This window comes from Doryrhamphus excisus, chromosome 7, assembly GCF_030265055.1.
Source record: "Doryrhamphus excisus isolate RoL2022-K1 chromosome 7, RoL_Dexc_1.0, whole genome shotgun sequence".
In the NCBI taxonomy this organism is placed as follows: Eukaryota; Metazoa; Chordata; class Actinopteri; order Syngnathiformes; family Syngnathidae; genus Doryrhamphus; species Doryrhamphus excisus.
This window is the reverse complement of record NC_080472.1, coordinates 372,279-393,592: the sequence shown is the minus strand read 5'-3', so window position 1 is coordinate 393,592 and position 21,314 is coordinate 372,279. Positions and strand designations below refer to the sequence as shown.

The 21,314-nt window shown below is 36.8% G+C and overlaps 2 protein-coding genes and 1 long non-coding RNA gene across 9 annotated transcripts in view; 2 read left to right on the top strand and 1 right to left on the bottom strand.

Moving 5' to 3' along the window:
• The window catches only part of LOC131132635 (homeobox protein aristaless-like 4), a 29,884-nt gene extending 18,771 nt beyond the window's left edge, over positions 1-11,113 (bottom strand). Inside the window, exon 1 of the mRNA XM_058078448.1 lies at positions 10,587-11,113. Within this exon, the coding sequence (XP_057934431.1) occupies positions 10,587-10,884 (298 nt within the window). The 5' untranslated portion in view covers positions 10,885-11,113. The remainder of the gene's footprint in view (positions 1-10,586) is intronic.
• The window catches only part of LOC131132636 (uncharacterized), a 32,324-nt gene extending 20,857 nt beyond the window's left edge, over positions 1-11,467 (top strand). Inside the window, exons 4-5 of the long non-coding RNA XR_009130408.1 lie at positions 1,550-1,741; positions 10,557-11,467. This is a non-coding gene — a long non-coding RNA (uncharacterized LOC131132636). The remainder of the gene's footprint in view (positions 1-1,549; positions 1,742-10,556) is intronic.
• Positions 11,468-11,675: 208 nt separating this feature from the next.
• Positions 11,676-21,314, top strand: part of LOC131132135 (uncharacterized) — a 33,114-nt gene continuing 23,475 nt past the window's right edge. For 4 of the 7 annotated variants that reach the window (XM_058077462.1, XM_058077461.1, XM_058077459.1 and 1 more), the window contains exons 1-4: positions 11,676-11,841; positions 12,753-12,826; positions 16,504-16,642; positions 16,939-17,126. The gene's annotated coding sequence lies outside the window, so the exon portion shown is untranslated. The other 3 variants (XM_058077463.1, XM_058077464.1, XM_058077465.1) reach the window with 3 other exon arrangements.

Sequence of the window (21,314 nt, the reverse complement as noted above, 5' to 3'; positions counted from 1 at the left end):
CTGGTCACGTTGAGGCTCTTGGACTAGCATTTTTGCAGTCAGTCCTTAAAAAACATCAGAGTCCCCTGGTCACGTAGAGGATCTTGGACTAACGTTTTTGCTGTCTGTCCTTAAAAAAAACATAAGAGTCCCCTGGTCATGTAGAGGCTCATGGACTAGCATTTTTGCAGTCGGTCCTTAAAAAACATCAGAGTCCCCTGGTCACGTAGAGGATCTTGGACTAGCATTTTTGCAGTCGGTCCTTAAAAAAACAGAGTCCCATAATCACGTTGAGGCTCTTGGACTAGCATTTTTGCAGTCAGTCCTTAAAAAACCATCAGAGTCCCCTGGTCACGTAGAGGCTCTTGGACTAGCATTTTTGCAGTCGGTCCTTAAAAAAAAGACCTCAGACCTCTCCTGTGACAGAGGATCTTGAACTCACATTCTTGCGATAGGTCCTTTAAAAATGGCAGAGCGCTTTGTGGAAGCCAGCGGAAGCCATGCGTCCATGCATGACGGCGTTCAGGGTCACATGTTCGCTGGAGCCTATCCTCGGCTTGGTTGAAATACGCATCCAAAATTCTTGTGTGAGAGGCAGCATATGTTGCACCAAAGCGTTACCGTGACAAACCTCGGCTTCTGCTCTGAGTCACACGGCCGGAAGCAACCATTCATCGCATCAAAAATCTGGGCTTTGACTGGGATCGTCCATGCAGATGTATCCAAAACACTCAAATATTGCTGGTTTTTTAATGTTTTTAGTATTCTTATAATATTCATAAAACAATTATTTTATTATGATTTAGCTGGAAAAAAAATCAAACATTTATTTTGCCCAAATTGCAGTTTTGTTTTGTTTATCTTACTTTTAATTTTTTTTTTTTTGTTAAATTTAAAATAAAAATAAAAAATAAAAATGTTTTAATTAAAAATTTATTCTTATGAAATGACTGCTCATCTTTCTTCCCTTTCATTTTTTTAAGGTTTGCTTTTTTTTAATGGTATTTTTAGAAAGTGCCGAGGGCCAATGAAAGAAAAAAACAACCACGGGCCGCACTTTGAACACCCTACTGAAAAATGATAGGAGGCGGGGGGCCACATTTACTTTTTCTAGAAGAAAAAAAAACGCCTATTGGTATGAATTTGAACACTTTTTTTGCTTGTTTTTCCTGTTTTGTTGCTTTTATAATTTTTTTTTTGGAAAAAATATTTTATAATATAATTTTTTTATATAATAATTATTATTAATAATAGGAAGAATAATATTATCAGTATATATAATGTATATTATAATGCATATTATAATATGTTTACAGTAAACGTATTAATAATAATAATTGTTATTATTATATATGTATTTGCTTCAGACTGAAAACTGCAAAAAAATTCAGAATAATTTATTATAATTTATTTTTATATATTTATATAATATATATATAATAATGATTTTATAAATTATTTTTTACTTGAACATCCTAACTTCATATATGTATTTGTATGTATTACATTTAATTTTTTTATGTACATAATTCATAAATAATATTAATAATTTCATGACTTATTTTTGCAGTGGGTGCCCTTTTTTCTGGCTTGAGCATGTGACCTCTAAAATGTCTGCGCACGGGTCTGCTCCCAAGCGGTGGTGCGCCAAAGAAAAGGAAAGCCATCACCCGATTGCTTGACTACGGCAACCATCTGAATGCTAATGAATCCTCGGAGGGGAGGGGGTCATGGATTCTGTGCACTGTCACCTGTAACTAAGGTAACGCTATTTTTCCTCATCGTACTTTTTTTTTTTAACGAAGTAGGATTGAAACTCCGAAGACAAGAGTGAAGGTTTGAGTAGCTTCCACAGGACAGTAAACGTGGAAGGAAAGAATGCCTTCTTGGTCTTTAGGGGGTTGTTTTACGGTCTGGGGAGAGGGGGGGGGGGCGAGGCTTTGCGAGGGGAACGGTGCTGCAGGTGGACGTAGGAAACACTGGAGTTAAAAGCTGAAGACTAAGGGCATAAAATAGGACTAAAAAGATAAAAACATTACACTGGAGTTAAAAGCTGAAGACCAAGAGCATAAAATAGGACTAAAAAGATCAAAAACATAACACTGGAGTTAAAAGCTAAAGACCAAGAGCATAAAATAGGACTAAAAACATAACACTGGAGTTAAAAGCTGAAGACCAAGAGCATAAAATAGGACTAAAAAGATGAAACATAACACTGGAGTTAAAAGCTGAAGACTGAGGGCATAAAATAGGACTAAAAAGATAAAAAACATAACACTGGAGTTAAAAGCTGAAGACCAAGAGCATAAAATAGGACTAAAAACATAACACTGGAGTTAAAAGCTGAAGACCAAGAGCATGAAATAGGACTAAAAAGAGAAAAACATAACACTGGAGTTAAAAGCTGAAGACCAAGAGCATAAAATAGGACTAAAAAGAGAAAAACATAAGTTAAAAGCTGAAGACTAAGAGCATAAAATTGGACTGAAAAGATAAAAACATAACACTGGAGTTAAAAGCTGAAGACTAAGAGCATAAAATAGGACTAAAAAGATAAAAACCATAACACTGGAGTTAAACCTGAAGACCAAGAGCATAAAATAGGACTAAAAAGATCAAAAACATAACACTGGAGTTAAAAGCTGAAGACCAAGAGCATAAAATAGGACTCAAAACATAACACTGGAGTTAAAAGCTGAAGACCAAGAGCATACAATAGGACTAAAAAGATTAAAAAAAACATAACACTGGAGTTAAAAGCTGAAGACCAAGAGCATAAAATAGGACTAAAAAGATAAAAAACATAACACTGGAGTTAAAAGCTGAAGACCAAGAGCATAAAATAGGACTAAAAACATAACACTGGAGTTAAAAGCTGAAGACCAAGAGCATGAAATAGGACTAAAAAGAGAAAAACATAACACTGGAGTTAAAAGCTGAAGACCAAGAGCATAAAATAGGACTAAAAAGAGAAAAACATAAGTTAAAAGCTGAAAACTAAGAGCATAAAATTGGACTGAAAAGATAAAAACATAACACTGGAGTTAAAAGCTGAAGACTAAGAGCATAAAATAGGACTAAAAAGATAAAAACCATAACACTGGAGTTAAACCTGAAGACCAAGAGCATAAAATAGGACTAAAAAGATCAAAAACATAACACTGGAGTTAAAAGCTGAAGACCAAGAGCATAAAATAGGACTCAAAACATAACACTGGAGTTAAAAGCTGAAGACCAAGAGCATACAATAGGACTAAAAAGATTAAAAAAAACATAACACTGGAGTTAAAAGCTGAAGACCAAGAGCATAAAATAGGACTAAAAAGATAAAAAACATAACACTGGAGTTAAAAGCTGAAGACCAAGAGCATAAAATAGGACTAAAAACATAACACTGGAGTTAAAAGCTGAAGACCAAGAGCATGAAATAGGACTAAAAAGAGAAAAACATAACACTGGAGTTAAAAGCTGAAGACCAAGAGCATAAAATAGGACTAAAAAGAGAAAAACATAAGTTAAAAGCTGAAGACTAAGAGCATAAAATTGGACTGAAAAGATAAAAACATAACACTGGAGTTAAAAGCTGAAGACTAAGAGCATAAAATAGGACTAAAAAGATAAAAACCATAACACTGGAGTTAAACCTGAAGACCAAGAGCATAAAATAGGACTAAAAAGATCAAAAACATAACACTGGAGTTAAAAGCTGAAGACCAAGAGCATAAAATAGGACTCAAAACATAACACTGGAGTTAAAAGCTGAAGACCAAGAGCATACAATAGGACTAAAAAGATTAAAAAAAACATAACACTGGAGTTAAAAGCTGAAGACCAAGAGCATAAAATAGGACTAAAAAGATAAAAACATAACACTGGAGTTAAAAGCTGAAGACCAAGAGCATAAAATAGGACTAAAAAGATAAAAACACAAGAAATGTTTAAAAATATTAGTTAAAAGCCTGATTAAAAAGGTATTCAGCCACTTTTGTGGACGAGCGAGGAGACGATTGACCTGCTGTCAACTTTAAGCGTGATCCGGAAATCGTCCAAGTGTCTCACCAGCACAATTACATTTTTTTTTTTTTTAACTAAAAGCGACCATGTGCGATGCTCACTTTGAAACGCAGCTCTGCTGACGGAGCAGAGATGATCTATCTCAGCAGGCCGTGTCACGTTTATGGACCGCCAAAAGAATCCGTGAAGTCCAAGGCTGATAAATCACTTTTTCCCCTTCTCCGCACACCCCCCCCGCCCTCACCCTTGTCTCCCTTCCAACGCTTCCCTCACCCGCTGAAGCAACCGCCGACATCCTTCATCTTGTCTTTTTTTTTTTTTACTGCTCTGATTGGAGCACAACATTCCATCGGAGTGGGGGCGGGACATTTTGCCAGAACATTTTGTTGTTCCTACGCAGGCGTGCTTCCGAAGATACGTTTTGCCGTGAAAACGGACTTAGAAACAATAACAATCTTTCACAACGACCATCGACTAAACGCTCGACTTTCGGGACGGCGGAACCCATTTATGATGACAAAAAGGCATGGGTCATGGGGTCAAACACAAGGCCTGGGGGCCCGATTCGACCCGCCATGTCGTTTTATGTGGCCCGTGAATAATGCATGTCAAAATTACAAAATATATATATATTTTTTGTATTTATATATTAAATACAATATATATATTATATATAATATTTATTTATTTAAATTTTTTTATTATTTTTTAAAATATTTTTAGCTATATTTTATATTTTTTTAAAAATTTTATGTAGTTAATTTCTTTATTATTCATTTATTCTTTTTTATGTACAAAAATTACAAATTCATGTATTTAAAAAAAGTTAATTAAATTAAATATATTAAATATTATTAAATTATTATTATTAAATTATTATTATTAAATATATTTATATTCATACGCATTTTCTTAATTATTTTAAAATTATTAATTCAAAAACTTCTCATTAGAATGTATGTAATATAAAATAAAAAAAAATAAAAAAAATATATAGAACATAGAATTACACAATAATACAAATAAGACTAATAATAATAAATAAATGATAATTTAATTTCATCATTATTTTAATTAATAGACACATATAGAAACACCGTTATCATGCTTACGCTAGCATGTTAGCATTGTGAGTATGTAACGTTAACATAGTAGCAGTTCTAGTCGTTTTCATGGGTAGACACTTATATGAGCACGATCATGCTAGGTGTTAGCATGCTAACAGTAACATGTTAGCTTTGCTAGCATGCTAAAATTTGCAAATTGGAAATAGTTGGAAATTAAGAAAAACTAACACAAATGTACAAATTTTACCCCAAAAAAAATAGTAAGCAAGACGTCACAATTTTATGAGAATATTGCAATATTATGATGTCATTTTTGTAGCACAAGTATTAAAGTAGAACTCTTTACCGCCATGGAAGACCACTTTGTATTTTATTGGCTTTGTATTTTACAGTCTTTTGGACTGATTGTTAGAATTTTACAACCTGTGCTGTTTTTATGCATTTTTTGCTGTATCTGTCTTGTAAAACATTGCCTGTGGAACCTGGTTGGCCGTTGTCTGTGGAAAAAATGCCACATAAAAATAATCCACTCTTCCAAATAACACAGCTACTTAGTGCGGAAGAATATCGACTATAAAATGTAAACGCGTACACGAGTGATGTTAGAATGTAGAATCTATTCACGAAACTATATTTTTTTTTTTTTTATTTTAACATTATTTTTTAAATTATATTTTTAGCTATTATATTTTTTTTTTACATTTTTAAAATAGTTAATTTCTTTATTATTAATTTATTCTTTTTTATGTACAAAAAATTACAAATTCATGTATTTAAAAAAGTAAATATATTTACATATGTATATTAAATATATTTATATTCATACAATTTTTCTTCATTATTTTAAAATTATTAATAAAAAATGTCTCAAGAATGTATGTATGATAAAATAAAAACAAAAAATATATATATACACACATATATATACATATATACATACATACATATACATATGTACGTACATACATATACATATGTACGTACATACATATATATGTACGTACATACATATATATGTACGTACATACATATATATGTACGTACATACATATATATGTACGTACATACATATGTACGTACATACATATATATACGTACATACATATATATATATATATACGTACATACATATATATATATACGTACATACATATATATATACGTACATACATATATATATACGTACATACATATATATACATACATACATATATATACGTACATACATATATATACGTACATACATATATATACGTACATACATACAAATATATACACATATATACATATATATATACGTACATAAATACATATATACACATACATATATATACTACACATACATATATATATATACACATACATATACATATATACACATACATATATATATAAACACATACATATATACATATATACATACACACATATACATACACACACATATATATATATATATATATATATATAAATTACAAAGAATTAATCCAATAATAAAATTGTCCAGTAATGCAAAAATAAGAAATTCCTGACATTAACTGGGTAAGAAATTGGCCTTTTATCCTATTTTATCCTATTTTGCCGGTTAAGTGTCATTAAAAACACATTAGAGACATGGACTAGACTTGGCTAGTTCTGGGCTGCTCCCACTGGGCCGTGCAACGCGGGCCCTCATGCAAATTGGCCTGCCAGAGCCCAAACTAAACGGGAAAACGATCCCGGGTCCGTGTCACCTCCACTCACGTCAGGGACCTGCTAAAGCCGCTCTCAGTTGTCTGGGACCGTGCCTGCGGCTGCGTCCCATTACGGCTGCGTCCCATTACGGCCGCGTCCCATTACGGCCTGCTACGACCAATCAGCTCCGACGGCCTTCAGTGGATCATATTCAAGTCCGTGAATCTCACCTTTTATCTCTTCAATTGCCGTGGTTCGCTCGCGAAAATCCATTCCGCTTATTAAAGACGTAAGATGATCCATCAACACTGTGGTGCGTTCAAGGACAGCCGAGCAAAGAACGAAATCATGAAAATGAAAACGATTTTTTTTTTGTGGGGAGGAACAATTTTCGCACATTTTCAGGACAGTGAATGTCGAATTGCGAAATAGCGAGGGGTCGCTGTACACCGTGGGTGCCCAAAGTGGGGCCTCGGGGCCATTTGCGGTCCGCAGCTTGCATTTAGGAGCCTGCGTTATATTGTAAAAATAGAAAAACATTAAAAAAAGAGCAAAAAGTCATGATAATATTAGTTTTTAACCTGCTTAAAAAAATGATATCAAATTGGCCTTGGAATCTTTAGATTTTTCCGTTAGAAAAAAACGGGAAAGACGGAACACATGGAATACACAGTACAGATATTGTCGTGAAGAATACTGCAGTACTATACCAGTATCATACTGCATGGTCCAACCGGAGCCCGGGTGTTGCAAAGAACCGCGTGCTGACATTACAAGGCCTCAAATGGATTTTCTCTGGTGTGGGTGCGTGGGGGGGGGGCAAGCGCCCCCCCACCCCCACCCCCGTCTTCCCCCCACCAAACAGATGAGACGGGAAGCTAAAGGTCACACGCCGAAGGGAGACACGGACACATCAAACGAGGAAACCTGTTATCTCTGGAGGATCACAAAGACGTGGGGCTGGGGGTCGGGGGTGGGCGGCGGGTTGGGTGGGGGGGTGCTGTCAGGACTGGACTGGGAATCCTCCCATGAGACCCCCTTCCATGCAAGACTTCCACCCACCGCTGGTACTAAAAATATTCAATTATTGTTACACTGCCGTCTATTGTTGGATTTATTAGGGATGGCCCATAATTATCGGTTACCAATAATCAGCATAAAATGAAATATCGGTTGATATCGCTATCAGATTTTTTCTCCATCATGAAAACCGATATTTTTTAAATGTTGATGTTGATATCGGTATTGACAATTTGACAATATCGGTTGATATCGGTATCTGATTTTTTTTCTCCATCATAAAAAATTATATTTTTTAAATGTTGATGTTGATATCGGTATTGGAAATTGGACAATATCGGTTGATATCGGGATCAGTTTTCTCCATCATGAAAACCGATATTTTAAAAATGCTGATGTTGATATCGGTATCGGAAATTGACAATTGGACAATATCAGTTGATATCGGTATCAGATTTTTTTCTCCATCATAAAAACCGATATTTTTAAAATGTTGATATCAGTATTGGAAATTGGACAATATCGGTTGATATCGGTATCAGATTTTTTCTCCATCATGAAAACTGATATTTTAAAAATGCTGATGTTGATATCGGTATTGGAAATTGGACAATATCGGTCGATATCGGTATCAGATTTTTTTCTCCATCATGAAAACCGATATTTTTAAAATGCTGATGTTGATATCGGTATTGGAAATTGGACAATATCGGTTGATATCTGTATCAGATTTTTTTTTCTCCATCATAAAAACCAATATTTTTAAAATGCTGATGTTGATATCGGTATTGGAAATTGGACAATATCGGTTGATATCGGTATCAGATTTTTTTCTCCATCGTAAAAAACAATATTTTTAAAATGTTGATATCGGTATTGACAATTTGACAATATCGGTTGATATTGGTATCTGATTTCTTTTCTCCATCATAAAAACCGATACTTTTTAAATGTTGATGTTGATATCGGTATTGGAAATTGGACAATATCGGTTGATATCGGTATCAGATTTTTTCCTCCATCATGAAAACCGCTATTTTCAAAATGCTGATGTTGATATCAAATTGGACAATATCAGTTAATATCGGTATCAGGGTTTTTTTTTCTTGATCATGAAAACCAATATTTAAAAAATGTTGATGTTGATATCGGTATCGGAAATTGACAATTGGACAATATCAGTTAATATCGGTATCAGGTTTTTTTTTCTTGATCAAGAAAACCGATATTTCAAAAATGCTGATGTTGATATCGGAAATTGACAATTGGACAGTATCAGTTGATATCAGTATCAAATTTTTTTCTCCATCACAAAAAACGATATTTTAAAAATGCTGATCTTGATATCCGATAATCGGTATATCATTTTTTGGAAAAAAAAACAGCCAATATCGGACATCCCATTCTATATATATACAGTATATATCATATACTGCATATTATTCTATTTATGTGTACATTGTTTACAAATATGATGATCAACAAATGAAAGACAACAAAGTGTACTGCTCCGTATGTACTTGGTACGAGACTGATACCAACATTTGCAGTATCGCCCGGTGACTCAAATACATAATGGGGGGGGGGGTGTATATATATACTGTATATATATATATATTTACACAAGCGTTGTATTATTAGTATTCTGTCACTCATTCTGTCTTTTTTCTCCCTTTATTCATTTTTATTTTTATTTCTAACGTGACGCATGCCACAAATCGCCCCCCGGGCCGCACTTTGGACACCGATTGGGGTTCTCCCATTCAGGTACATCTTTAATTGGATTTTTTTCCCCTGACTGTAAATTCTGCATATTTTACTACTTTGCTGAATGGATGTCTTTTCAAAATAAAATATGAATTCCACCTCTCCTCTGATGACATTATAGATATTGAAAAATATAGAAAAATTATTGTGACGTAAATATATTCATTTATTCTCTTTTCTTTTCACTTTTCAGGATGAACTTTGTGTTATTATTTGTATCAGGAGGTCAACATTCTGCATTATTTTTTTTAATTTCTACATTTCTAATATCAACTTTTTATTTATTGTATTATTACTGAACAAGTTATGATTATTACACTTTTTTTCTAATAGGATGAAATAAACTCTGCTTCTTCCTGCTCCTTTTGAAGCGTGGAGCTTTTTTACATCGTTCAACTGTTTGGTGTCCCTACCTGTATCATTTCAGGAAATCATATGAAAAATAATAATAGTAATAATAATAATATGACAATAATAATAAGTCTGAAATTGCAAAAAAAAATTCAAAATAAAATTTCATGACGTGTCATTTCTACTTAGTGTTTTATTTTATTTATGAATTCTCTTTTTATTTTTAATAAAAATAGCTTTTTACATCATTCAACTGTTTGGTGTCCTTACCTATATCATTTCAGGAAATCATATGAAAAATAATAATAGTAATAATAATAATGACAATAATAATAAGTCTGAAATTGCTAAAAAAAAAATTCAAAATAAAATTTCATGACGTGTCATTTCCACTTAGTGTTTTATTTTATTTTTTTTAATTTTATTTATGAATTCTCTTTTTTTAATTTTTAATATAGTTAATTTTCCTCCCGGTCCCCGGTGGGCCGTTACATGGCCACCAAATCCAAGTGGAGCCACTAAGGCCGAAAAACGCCATGCAGGCTCCGAAGACCCGATTATTCAATTTCGATGTGATTAACGCAGATTGTCGCATTAAATGAGCGGTAATTCGATTTCCAAAAAAAAGTTTCATCGACTTTTCAATGATTATGATTTTTTATGTTTTTTTTTTTTTTTTTTTAGGAAAAACGACGCCCCGTGAAGGCCACTCACCGTAGCAGGAGACGATCTCTGCGCCGTGCCGCTCCTCTCCTTCCCGGGGAGGCGTCCTGCAGGAGGACCGGTGCATGAAGAGGTGGAATTTACTGAAAGCAGCCTGTCCGGCATCCAGCGAGTGGCACTCCTGCGGGAAGGGGCTCCGGGACTTGTCTCCTCCGTACGCGTGACCTTTGTATTTGGACTCAGTCCTCAAGTGGTCCTCCTGCTGGTCCCGACCTTGCGCTGCAGGAGGACTGTAAAACGCGTCCATGGAGGTCATGTCGCTGTACGGACTGCAAGTCTCCGAGTCCATGCCTTCCAAAAAAAAAGAAAAATGAAAACTTTCTCTCTCTCTTTTTTTTTTTTTTTTGCACACCCCTTTTCACGCACACGCAAATCACGCACGGACCCGCCGCAGCTGGTTTTGCTTATAAAACCATTCAGACGTTTTGTGTCTTTGAGCAAACACCCCCTCGGGTCTGGGGTCTGACAAAGGGATGAGGATCAGGATCAGGATCAGGATGACCTCCCGTCTCGGTGGAGACCTCTGCCAAGTGTTCGTGACGTGGACTACCGAGGCCGCTTATTAGGAGCAAAGTGCTGCAAAAAAAAAAAAAAGTTTGCCAATAAGGGCGTGACACGTGACATTCACTGCGCGTGGAGATAAATGCGCGAGTGATGGACGGCTAACACCGGAACACAATTTCATGCTTCATCCCAGATGCTGCATTCACGGACAATGACTTCATTTGTTTGCATTCCTAAACATATACTGCTTTGTTTTATGTCCGTTTGGCTTATATCGCATCATAGGAGTCATAAAATAAAAATGTTTTTGTAGTAAAAAAAATCATAAAATATGCACAAAAGGGCCTCCGGTAATAGAAAATATTTCCTCAGGTATTTCTTTGTAAAAACTGACAAAATCCGTTTTTTTTCCAATTCCGAGTCATTTGATTTTTATCCTATTCTTTTATAATACATACATAACAAAGAAGAACAAACAAACACATCCATAATGTCCCTTATTTTTATTTTATTCACTTTATTTGATAGAAACCACATAATTTAACACGTTTTGTGTAATTCGTGCGGCAATGATACTATTTGGCTTTGAGCATGGTTTTGTCCCATTGTGTTCTGCTGTCAGTGAATGCATCGCAGTAGTGCTACGTTGTTTATGGCTCCGACGACGCTGTGTGGGCAGATGTTACCTTTCATGTTCTTCCGAGTCCCCTGGAGTCCTCGTTTCCCCAAGTTAACCATAAAGGTGAGGTTTTTATGCCATTATTAGAGTTGTGTGAGTTATATCGTACGCTTTTTGTTCAGTGTAACTCCTGTGTTCATTAATGCTAATATTAGCTTTCAGGCGAACTACATACACACATATCGAGCTCCACTTCCTATCACGTGATCAGCTCGGGACTTCCTGGTTTGAGTTGGTTTTTCATGGCATTATTAGAGCTGTGTGAGTTATATCGTACGCTTTTTGTGCAGTGTAACTCTTGTGTTTATTAATGCTAATATTAGCTTTCAGGCGAACTACATACACATATATCGACGCCACTTCATATGTTCCGAGTTTGAGTTCGTTTTTCATGCCATTATTAGAGCTATGTGAGTTATATCGTACACCTTTTGTTCAATGTAACTCTTGTGTTCATTAATGCTAGCATTAGCTTTCAGGCTAACTACATACACACATATCGAGCTCCACTTCCTATCACGTGATCAGCTCGTGATGTTCCGAGTTTGAGTTCGAGTTTCATGCCATTATTAGAGCTGTGTGAGTTATATTGTACACCTTTTGTTCAGTGTTACTCACTCTTGTGTTCATTAATGCTAATATTAGCTTTCAGGCTAATATAGACATATATATTAGATATATAGAGCTCCACTTCCTATCACGTGATCAGCTCGGGACTTCCTGGTTTGAGTTGTTTTTTCATGGCATTATTAGAGCTGTGTTAGTTATATCGTACACTTTTTGTGCAGTGTAACTCTTGTGTTTATTAATGCTAATATTATAATATTAATATTAATAATATATTAATAATATAATATATGCTAATATTACAGACGGGACTTCCTGGTTTGAGTTGGTTTTATTGACTCTTTTATGTTGCTACCACTTATGCATGTGCTTTTCATAACATTATTATTTCTGTGCTGCAAATTCAGGGTAGAGATGAACAACCGTGGGGAAAGAAAAGCTGCCAGGCACCATGAAAAAGTGTTTATGGACTTCTGACCAGGTTAGGATGAAGATCTCCTTCTAGTTTTCTATCCATTTAGATGTTCTGGAAATGATCAAATGGTTCTGCTCCACCACACCATGACGCATAGCTCAGCTACTATCCACAATGGATGATAAAATACAACTAATACACTCAAGAAAATATTGAATTACTCTGAATTATGCTGATTCATTCTCTGCCCGTAAATATGACAGCTCGAGAGCTGAACAGGCCAGTTGTGATCCATTCAATGACCTTAGTGAATCACAACGTCAGTATCTTCCAACACATCAACCTTTCGTATTTAACTAGCAAGTCACCTAAATAATGTACAAACATCATATGACTCATTTAATCCCAGCCGTTTCATTTATTAAACTTAAGGATCCAAAAACTTACCACTTCCACACCTGATGGGAGGAGAACTATTTTTCACTCTGAATTATGTCAGACAAGGTAATATTATGTAGTGTTTAGTGTGTCTTTCAATATGCTTTGATGAATAATAATTATATTTTAGAAAACCTGTTTATTAGACATGAAATAACACGCCTATGGTCGCCTTTCACTCCTATTATTAATTGTTTACAACGCATTGCTGAAGGGACTCGAGGCAGCCGCTAGCTAGTAACATAAACAGTTAGCCTCTAATTTATTTCATTTATTAAACTTAAGAATCCAAAAACTTACCACTTCCACACCTGATGAGAGGAGAACTATTTTTCACTCTGTAGCATGTCAGACAAGGTAATATTATGTAGTGTTTAGTGTGTCTTTCAATATGCTTTGATAAATAATAATTATATTTTAGAAAACTTGTTTATTAGACATGAAATAACACGCCTATGGTCGCCTTTCACTCCTATTATTTATTGTTTACAAATCATTGCTGAAGGGACTCGAGGCAGCCACTAGCTAGTAACATAAACAGTTAGCCTCTAATTTATTTCATTTATTAAACTTCAGAATCCAAAAACTTACCACTTCCACACCTGATGGGAGGAGAACTATTTTTCACTCTGAATCATGTCAGACAAGATAATATTATGTAGTGTTTAGTGTGTCTTTCAGTATGTTTTGATGAATAATAATTATATTTTAGAAAACCTGTTTATTAGGCATGAAATAACACGCCTATGGTCGCCTTTCACTCCTATTATTTATTGTTTACAACGCATTGCTGAAGGGACTCGAGGCAGTAGCTAGTAACATAAACAGTTAGCCTCTAATTTACTTCATTTATTAAACTTACGAATCCAACAACTTACCACTTCCACACCTGATGGGAGGAGAACAGTTTTTCACTCTGAATCATGTCAGACAAGGTAATATTATGTAGTGTTTGTATTATGTTTAATATTATGTAGCTTTGATGAATAATAATTATATTTTAGAAAACCTGTTTATTAGACATGAAACAACACGCCTATGGTCGCCTTTCACTCCTATTATTTATTGTTTACAACGCGCTAGCTAGTAACCTAACTGTTAGCCTCTAATTTATTTCATTTATTCAACTTAAGAATCCAAAAACGTACCACTTCCACACATGATGGGAGGAGAACTATTTTTCACTCTGAATCATATCAGGCAAGGTAATATTAAAATATATATATGTAGTTTTTAGTGTGTCTTTCAATATGCTTTGATAAATAATAATTACATTTTGAAAAACTGCAATGTAGCGATAATCACGTTTGTCACGACCATTTTGCTACAGCATTTAAAAAAAGTAACATTCTGGGTTTAATGGCGTTTTTTTCCATTCAAGTCAGGAAGTGAACATGTCAGCCAGCAATTAAATCTAATATCTATATTTTTAATTGGCGGATACGTCTTATCTAAAGGTCTATTGACCCACAGCCGTGACCAATTTTTTAGGGCGGCCAGTCTAATCATGTTTAATTTAGCAATACATGAATACATTGTCCCAAAGGCACAATGAGTGAGACTGTTGGCGCAGGCGCTGGCCTTTAAATGGCCTTTTAATGCCTTTTCTATTCACATCCGTCTTCCAGGCGCATTTGGGAGATATTTATGAGCGTGGAGGTCCGAACGACAACACAAGGATACTGATGCACAGACACCAATCACTGACAACATTCAACTTTAGCCTCCAGTTTAGCTTTGGGCATCAACACAACATGGAGAAATGGCTTTTGTTCACAAATAAAATGGACACCGGAAGAGCGAAAGTGATGTGATTTCATTCCATGTGACGAGAAATAGCGGCCTTTCTGTGCAAATGGAGATTCCTTTGGCGTTTGTAGCAAGTCTGGCGACAAGAGAACGCGGTGAAAATATACACAAACACGATGAAAATAACATTTGAGTGGCCCCAAAGAGAGACAGGAAGGTTTTGTGTAGCTATCCCGGGCACCGTGGCGGTCAGCACCGCCCAGGGGCGGAAAACGGCGCTCAATGATTCCACAATTGCTGTCTTCTTCTGTGTCGAGAATGAGCTCAACTGTGGTTGAATGTTTGCTCAGCGCCTGCACGCACGTATCTGCTGTGTTTCTACCGCCGTCGGCCATGACACACCTGGCACATGCTGTCACACGGGCGGCGCCATGTCCGCTTGCTGGATCGTCAACTAAGTCACGAAACATTTTAATATTATTATCTTCTCTTACAGAGTCCTTCATTACACACACACACAATAGCAACATTTATGTCTTTTTACGTACACCATAACTTTGCCCATTCATGTTTGTCCATTCACATACACACACCTTATTTCAAAATGTTTTTCCATACACGCTACATGTATTGCAAGTCACATCCAGACCACATCATACCAACATGTTTGTCCATTCACATAAACACGCATACTATCAACATGTTTGGCAAGTCACATCCAGACCATACCAACATGTTTGTCCATTCACATAAACACGCATACTATCAACATGTTTGGCAAGTCACATCCAGACCATACAGACATGTTGTCCATTCACATATACACGCATACTATGACCATGTTTTGCAAGTCACATCCAGACCATACCAGTATGTTTGTCCATTCACATATTCAGTACACGCATACTATCAACATGTTTGGTGAGTCACATCCAGACCATCCCAACATGTTTGTCCATTCACATATACATGTATAGTATGACCATGTTTGGCAAGTTACATCCAGAGCATACCAACATGTTTGTCCATTCACTTATAGATGCATACCATCAACATGTTTGGCAAGTCACATCCATGTCACATGTTTGTCCATTCTCATTAACTTGCATACTATCAAGTCACATCCAGACCATCCCAACATGTTTGTCCATTCACACACACAGCATAACGTCAACATGTTTGCAACGGTGTCTGCAAGTATTTTTGGAAGCTAAAGCTAAACTTTTTCATGTCTCGCCATGTATGCATACACAGCACAGCACTATTAGGACTGAATGCAAGAGCGCCTTCAGACGAGTCCAACAGTTTGGATAGAATTCAGGGTTATTCTCCATCTGCCTCTGGTGTCTCCTTCACTACTCTGGAGCCGAGCAGAGCAGAGCATAGCCCTGACTTGGTGCCAAGTCCATCCCAACATCCCCAACTCCCAATATACACAGATCCAAAGATGAAAGTTTATTAAGATCTGAAAAATGCTTCCCATATGTGACCATGTCTCTCTCGTCTGGTGTGTGTGTGTGTGTGTGTGGGTGATGGTGGGATTGCTCTTTTTACAGATATGATCAGTTGAAGGCCTCTTCATCATATTCACACAGCACACCCAGCTTGTACAGCACGCACAATGAAGGCATCATCCACATCTGAGCCGCTTACATTTCTGCCCGAGGGCCCTTGCAGCCAGGTTGCAGTAACGCAGTGAGTATAATGTATATGCACAGTATTATGTACTCTAGGTAGGAGTACATCAATTGCATTTAGCACAAAAGGCAATGCCTTGGAAACCAAAACCAGGGTTATTTATTCCTCAAACGCTAACACACAACATAAAAAAAAAATGGCTGACATTTTAACCGCATGTCATGGCATAGCCGTTGCTCAATGCATTTGAACTCAAAAGAACAACCAAATGTGTGGTTCGGTGGGGAAGCCATTATTTGCCTCCATACAAACACTTATTGCTTCTGAAATATCGGACTTTTTTTTTTCCACAGGAAGATCAAAGATGAGATCACTGAGAGAGAAAAAAGCATTTAAGGGTCGGTGGTGCCCTAGCGTTGCCAGAAGACCACAGCACTTAGAAAACCTCAAGTCCAAATCCTCTGATGTCACGTCAGTGGCGTTCACTGTCACCCCCCCGGGGGGCTCGTTTGCATGCTGGAGATGCTGTGTGGCGTTGAAGGTAAATGACAAGTCAAAACCTAACCTTAGTTGTTGGCCTTGTTTGCATACTATAATGTAAACATGTTTGTCCATTCACATATACACGCATACTATGACCTTGTTTGGCAACTCACATCCAGACCATACCAACATGTTTGTCCATTCACATATACACGCATACTATGACCTTGTTTGGCAAGTCACATCCAGACCATACCAACATGTTTGTCCATTCACATAAACACGCATACTATCAACATGTTTGGCAAGTCACATCCAGACCATACCAACATGTTTGTCCATTCACATATACACGCATACTATGACCTTGTTTGGCAAGTCACATCCAGTCCATACCAACATGTTTGTCCATTCACATATACACGCATACTATGACCTTGTTTGGCAAGTCACATCCAGACCATACCAACATGTTTGTCCATTCACATATACACGCATACTATGACCTTGTTTGGCAAGTCACATCCAGTCCATACCAACATGTTTGTCCATTCACATATACACGCATACTATGACCTTGTTTGGCAAGTCACATCCAGACCATACCAACATGTTTGTCCATTCACATAAACACGCATACTATGACCTTGTTTGGCAAGTCACATCCAGACCATACCAACATGTTTGTCCATTCACATAAACATGCATACTATCAACATGTTTGGCAAGTCCCATCCAGACCATACCAACATGTTTGTCCATTCACATAAGCACGCATACTATCAACATGTTTGGCAAGTCACATCCAGACCATACCAACATGTTTGTCCATTCACATATACACGCATACTATGACCTTGTTTGGCAAGTCACATCCAGTCCATACCAACATGTTTGTCCATTCACATAAACACGCATAGTATCAACATGTTTGGCAAGTGACATCCAGACCATACCAACATGTTTGTCCATTCACATAAACACGCATACTATCAACATGTTTGGCAAGTCACATCCAGACCATACCAACATGTTTGTCCATTCACATATACACACATATGACCTTGTTTGGCAAGTCACATCCAGACCATACCAACATGTTTGTCCATTCACATATACACGCATACTATGACCTTGTTTGGCAAGTCACATCCAGACCCTACCAACATGTTTGTCCATTCACATAAACACACATACTATCAACATGTTTGGCAAGTCACATCCAGACCATACCAACATGTTTGTCCATTCACATATACACGCATACTATGACCTTGTTTGGCAAGTCACATCCAGACCATACCAACATGTTTGTCCATTCACATAAACACGCATACTATGACCTTGTTTGGCAAGTCACATCCAGACCATACCAACATGTTTGTCCATTCACATATACACGCATACTATGACCTTGTTTGGCAAGTCACATCCAGACCATACTAACATGTTTGTCCATTCACATATACACGCATACTATGACCTTGTTTGGCAAGTCACATCCAGACCATACCAACATGTTTGTCCATTCACATAAACATACATACTATCAACATGTTTGGCAAGTCACATCCAGACCATACCAACATGTTTGTCCATTCACATATACACACATATGACCTTATTTGGCAAGTCACATCCAGACCATACCAACATGTTTGTCCATTCACATATACACGCATACTATGACCTTGTTTGGCAAGTCACATCCAGACCATACCAACAAATGAACGCTTTGGCCCACCACTAATACTAACGCGTACCGTGCGTTTTTCTTGCGTTTTTCCGCACATAGCCGCCTCAAACCTACGCTCAAAGAGCTGCTCACTCAAAACGCTCTCTGATGTCAAGCAATTTGCAGCGCCATTAAAACAGAGATGGTTACATGTCTTAAGTGTCCCCCGTGTGGTAAGAAAAGCGTGATCCTGCCGTGTGTGTGCGACGCTATGAAAAGACTCCAGAACCACTGGCACCTCACCCAATTCCAACCACTTCTAAGAGTCAAGCAAATAGGTTGCAGGCTGCATTCTGGAGGGTAGTGTATTCTGAATAAATTACACAAATGTTCAGTAATTTGTCCCCCCCCCCACCCCCCGCCCCAAACCTATATTTGTCCATATGCTACAAAGCTAATTCCAGTCTATCCAGGCCCTGTCATTGTGTTTTTTTTTTTGGTGAATAAATAATGAAAATCTTACCGTGGGAGCGAGGGGTTCTCAAATGGTCTCAACCTGAGATCCACGTTTTCTAATGTTCATTAAACTCTGAGCCACTTTACACTATTTAAGTCATATATTAGTATTTATTTTAATTATTGTCATTTTATATATATTTTTTTGTAAAATAATAAAAACTTAGGAAACCACAAATTATTTTTTTCAAATTAAAATGAACAAAGCATTATTAGAGCCATGTAGACATGACAAAACACGACTATAGTCACATTTATACTTTTTTTTAATTTACAACATATTGCGCAACTGCAGGGTCTTGAGACAACATGCTAACTCGCAAACTAGAGAGCTAGCGACCTAAACGGTAGCCTTCAAGTTATTTCCTTTAAACTTAAATAGCCAAAAACTTACCACTTCCACACGGATAGGGAGGATAACTATTAACAGTTATTTAACCTTTAACATGAACATTAATAAAAACGTAATAATTTTTTCTGGGTACATGATACCATACAGCATCCATATCAAACTTGCGCGGGCCGCACTAGCATTAAAGTTTCATATCAAGGCGGGGGCCTCAAACTAGTGTCCTGCGGGCCACGTGTTTGAGACCCCTGCCTTAAGGCAATGTTCATATTTATTTTAATAAATTTTAATACGTTTTAATTATTGTCATTTTATATATTTTTTTGTAAAATAATAAAAACTTAGGAAACCACATATAGTTGGTGGGTAGACAAATTATTTTTTTCAGATTAAAATGAACAAAGCATTATTAGAGCCCTGTAGACATGACAAAACACGACTATAGTCACATTTATACTTTTTTTTTTATTTACAACATATTGCGCAACTGCAGGGTCTTGAGACAACATGCTAACTCGCAAACTAGAGCGCTAGCGACCTAAACGGTAGCCTTCAAGTTATTTCCTTTAAACTTAAATAGCCAAAAACTTACCACTTCCACACGGATAGGGAGGATAACTATTAACAGTTATTTAACCTTTAACATGAACATTAATCAAACGTAATAATTTTTTTCTGGGTACATGATACCATACAGCATCCATATCAAACTTGCGCGGGCCGCACTAGCATTAAACTTTCATATCAAGGCGGGGGCCTCAAACTTGTGTCCTGCGGGCCTCATTTGGCCGCGTGATAAAAAGCGTTGATCTGCTGGATCGACCTTTTAGCCCTGAAGGTATTTTGATTCCACCCGTGGCGTTTAATCTCTGCGTCTCAGTCAGAGGTGGACGGAGGGGGGGGTGGGGGGTGGGGGGGCTGGAGCGAGCCCTCCTGTGTTTATTTTACTGGGCAGATCCGAGTCTCGCAGCAAGGTGCTCGCTGTCATCGCCGTGACCTACGAACCCAGGCGGGCCGGACATCACCGAGACTCGGTTTAAAAAGAGGGACTGCATCAGCATGTGGGATGTTCAGACGGAGGTCAAAGGGCAGGGCTGCTGCTGCTGCTGCTGCCGCTGCTGAACTTGCGTGCAGATGTCAAGAAATAACCACGATGATTTAATCCTGGAAAAGGCAGCCATTACAGTGGCATATCGGTTTATTCCATAGATGAACGTAAATTAGATCAGCTTCTGCTGGCTGCGCTTTAGAGAAACAACAAGCTTCTTTTAAGATTCAAAACCACCGCATTTCACTTTGTTTGTAATCAAGAACATTACCGAGGGCCTTAAACATAAAGTTTCTGAGCGTCGGGGAGTCAGGGTGATGGTGCCGTCCCTTTAAAGTTGGCCAAAAAAAAAACCTCGGCAAGATGAGGCAGCTTTTCATATCACGAAATAATCACGATTACTCAAGATTTATTTTGTTTTCCTTTTTCTAGTTCTTATTTACTGAAAGTTCGAACTAAGCATTGGAATGTCACAAAACAATTTGGATAAAATAATAATAATAATAATTATTGAAAATATATTTTTTCTTATTGCATTGCAACTCTAATGCTAAGTGTTAGCATGCTAACATTTCCACAGTAGCATTTTTAGCCATTTTTATTAGTGTTGAAATATCAGCAAAATATAACAGAAATAACAGAAAAATAGAACCAAAAA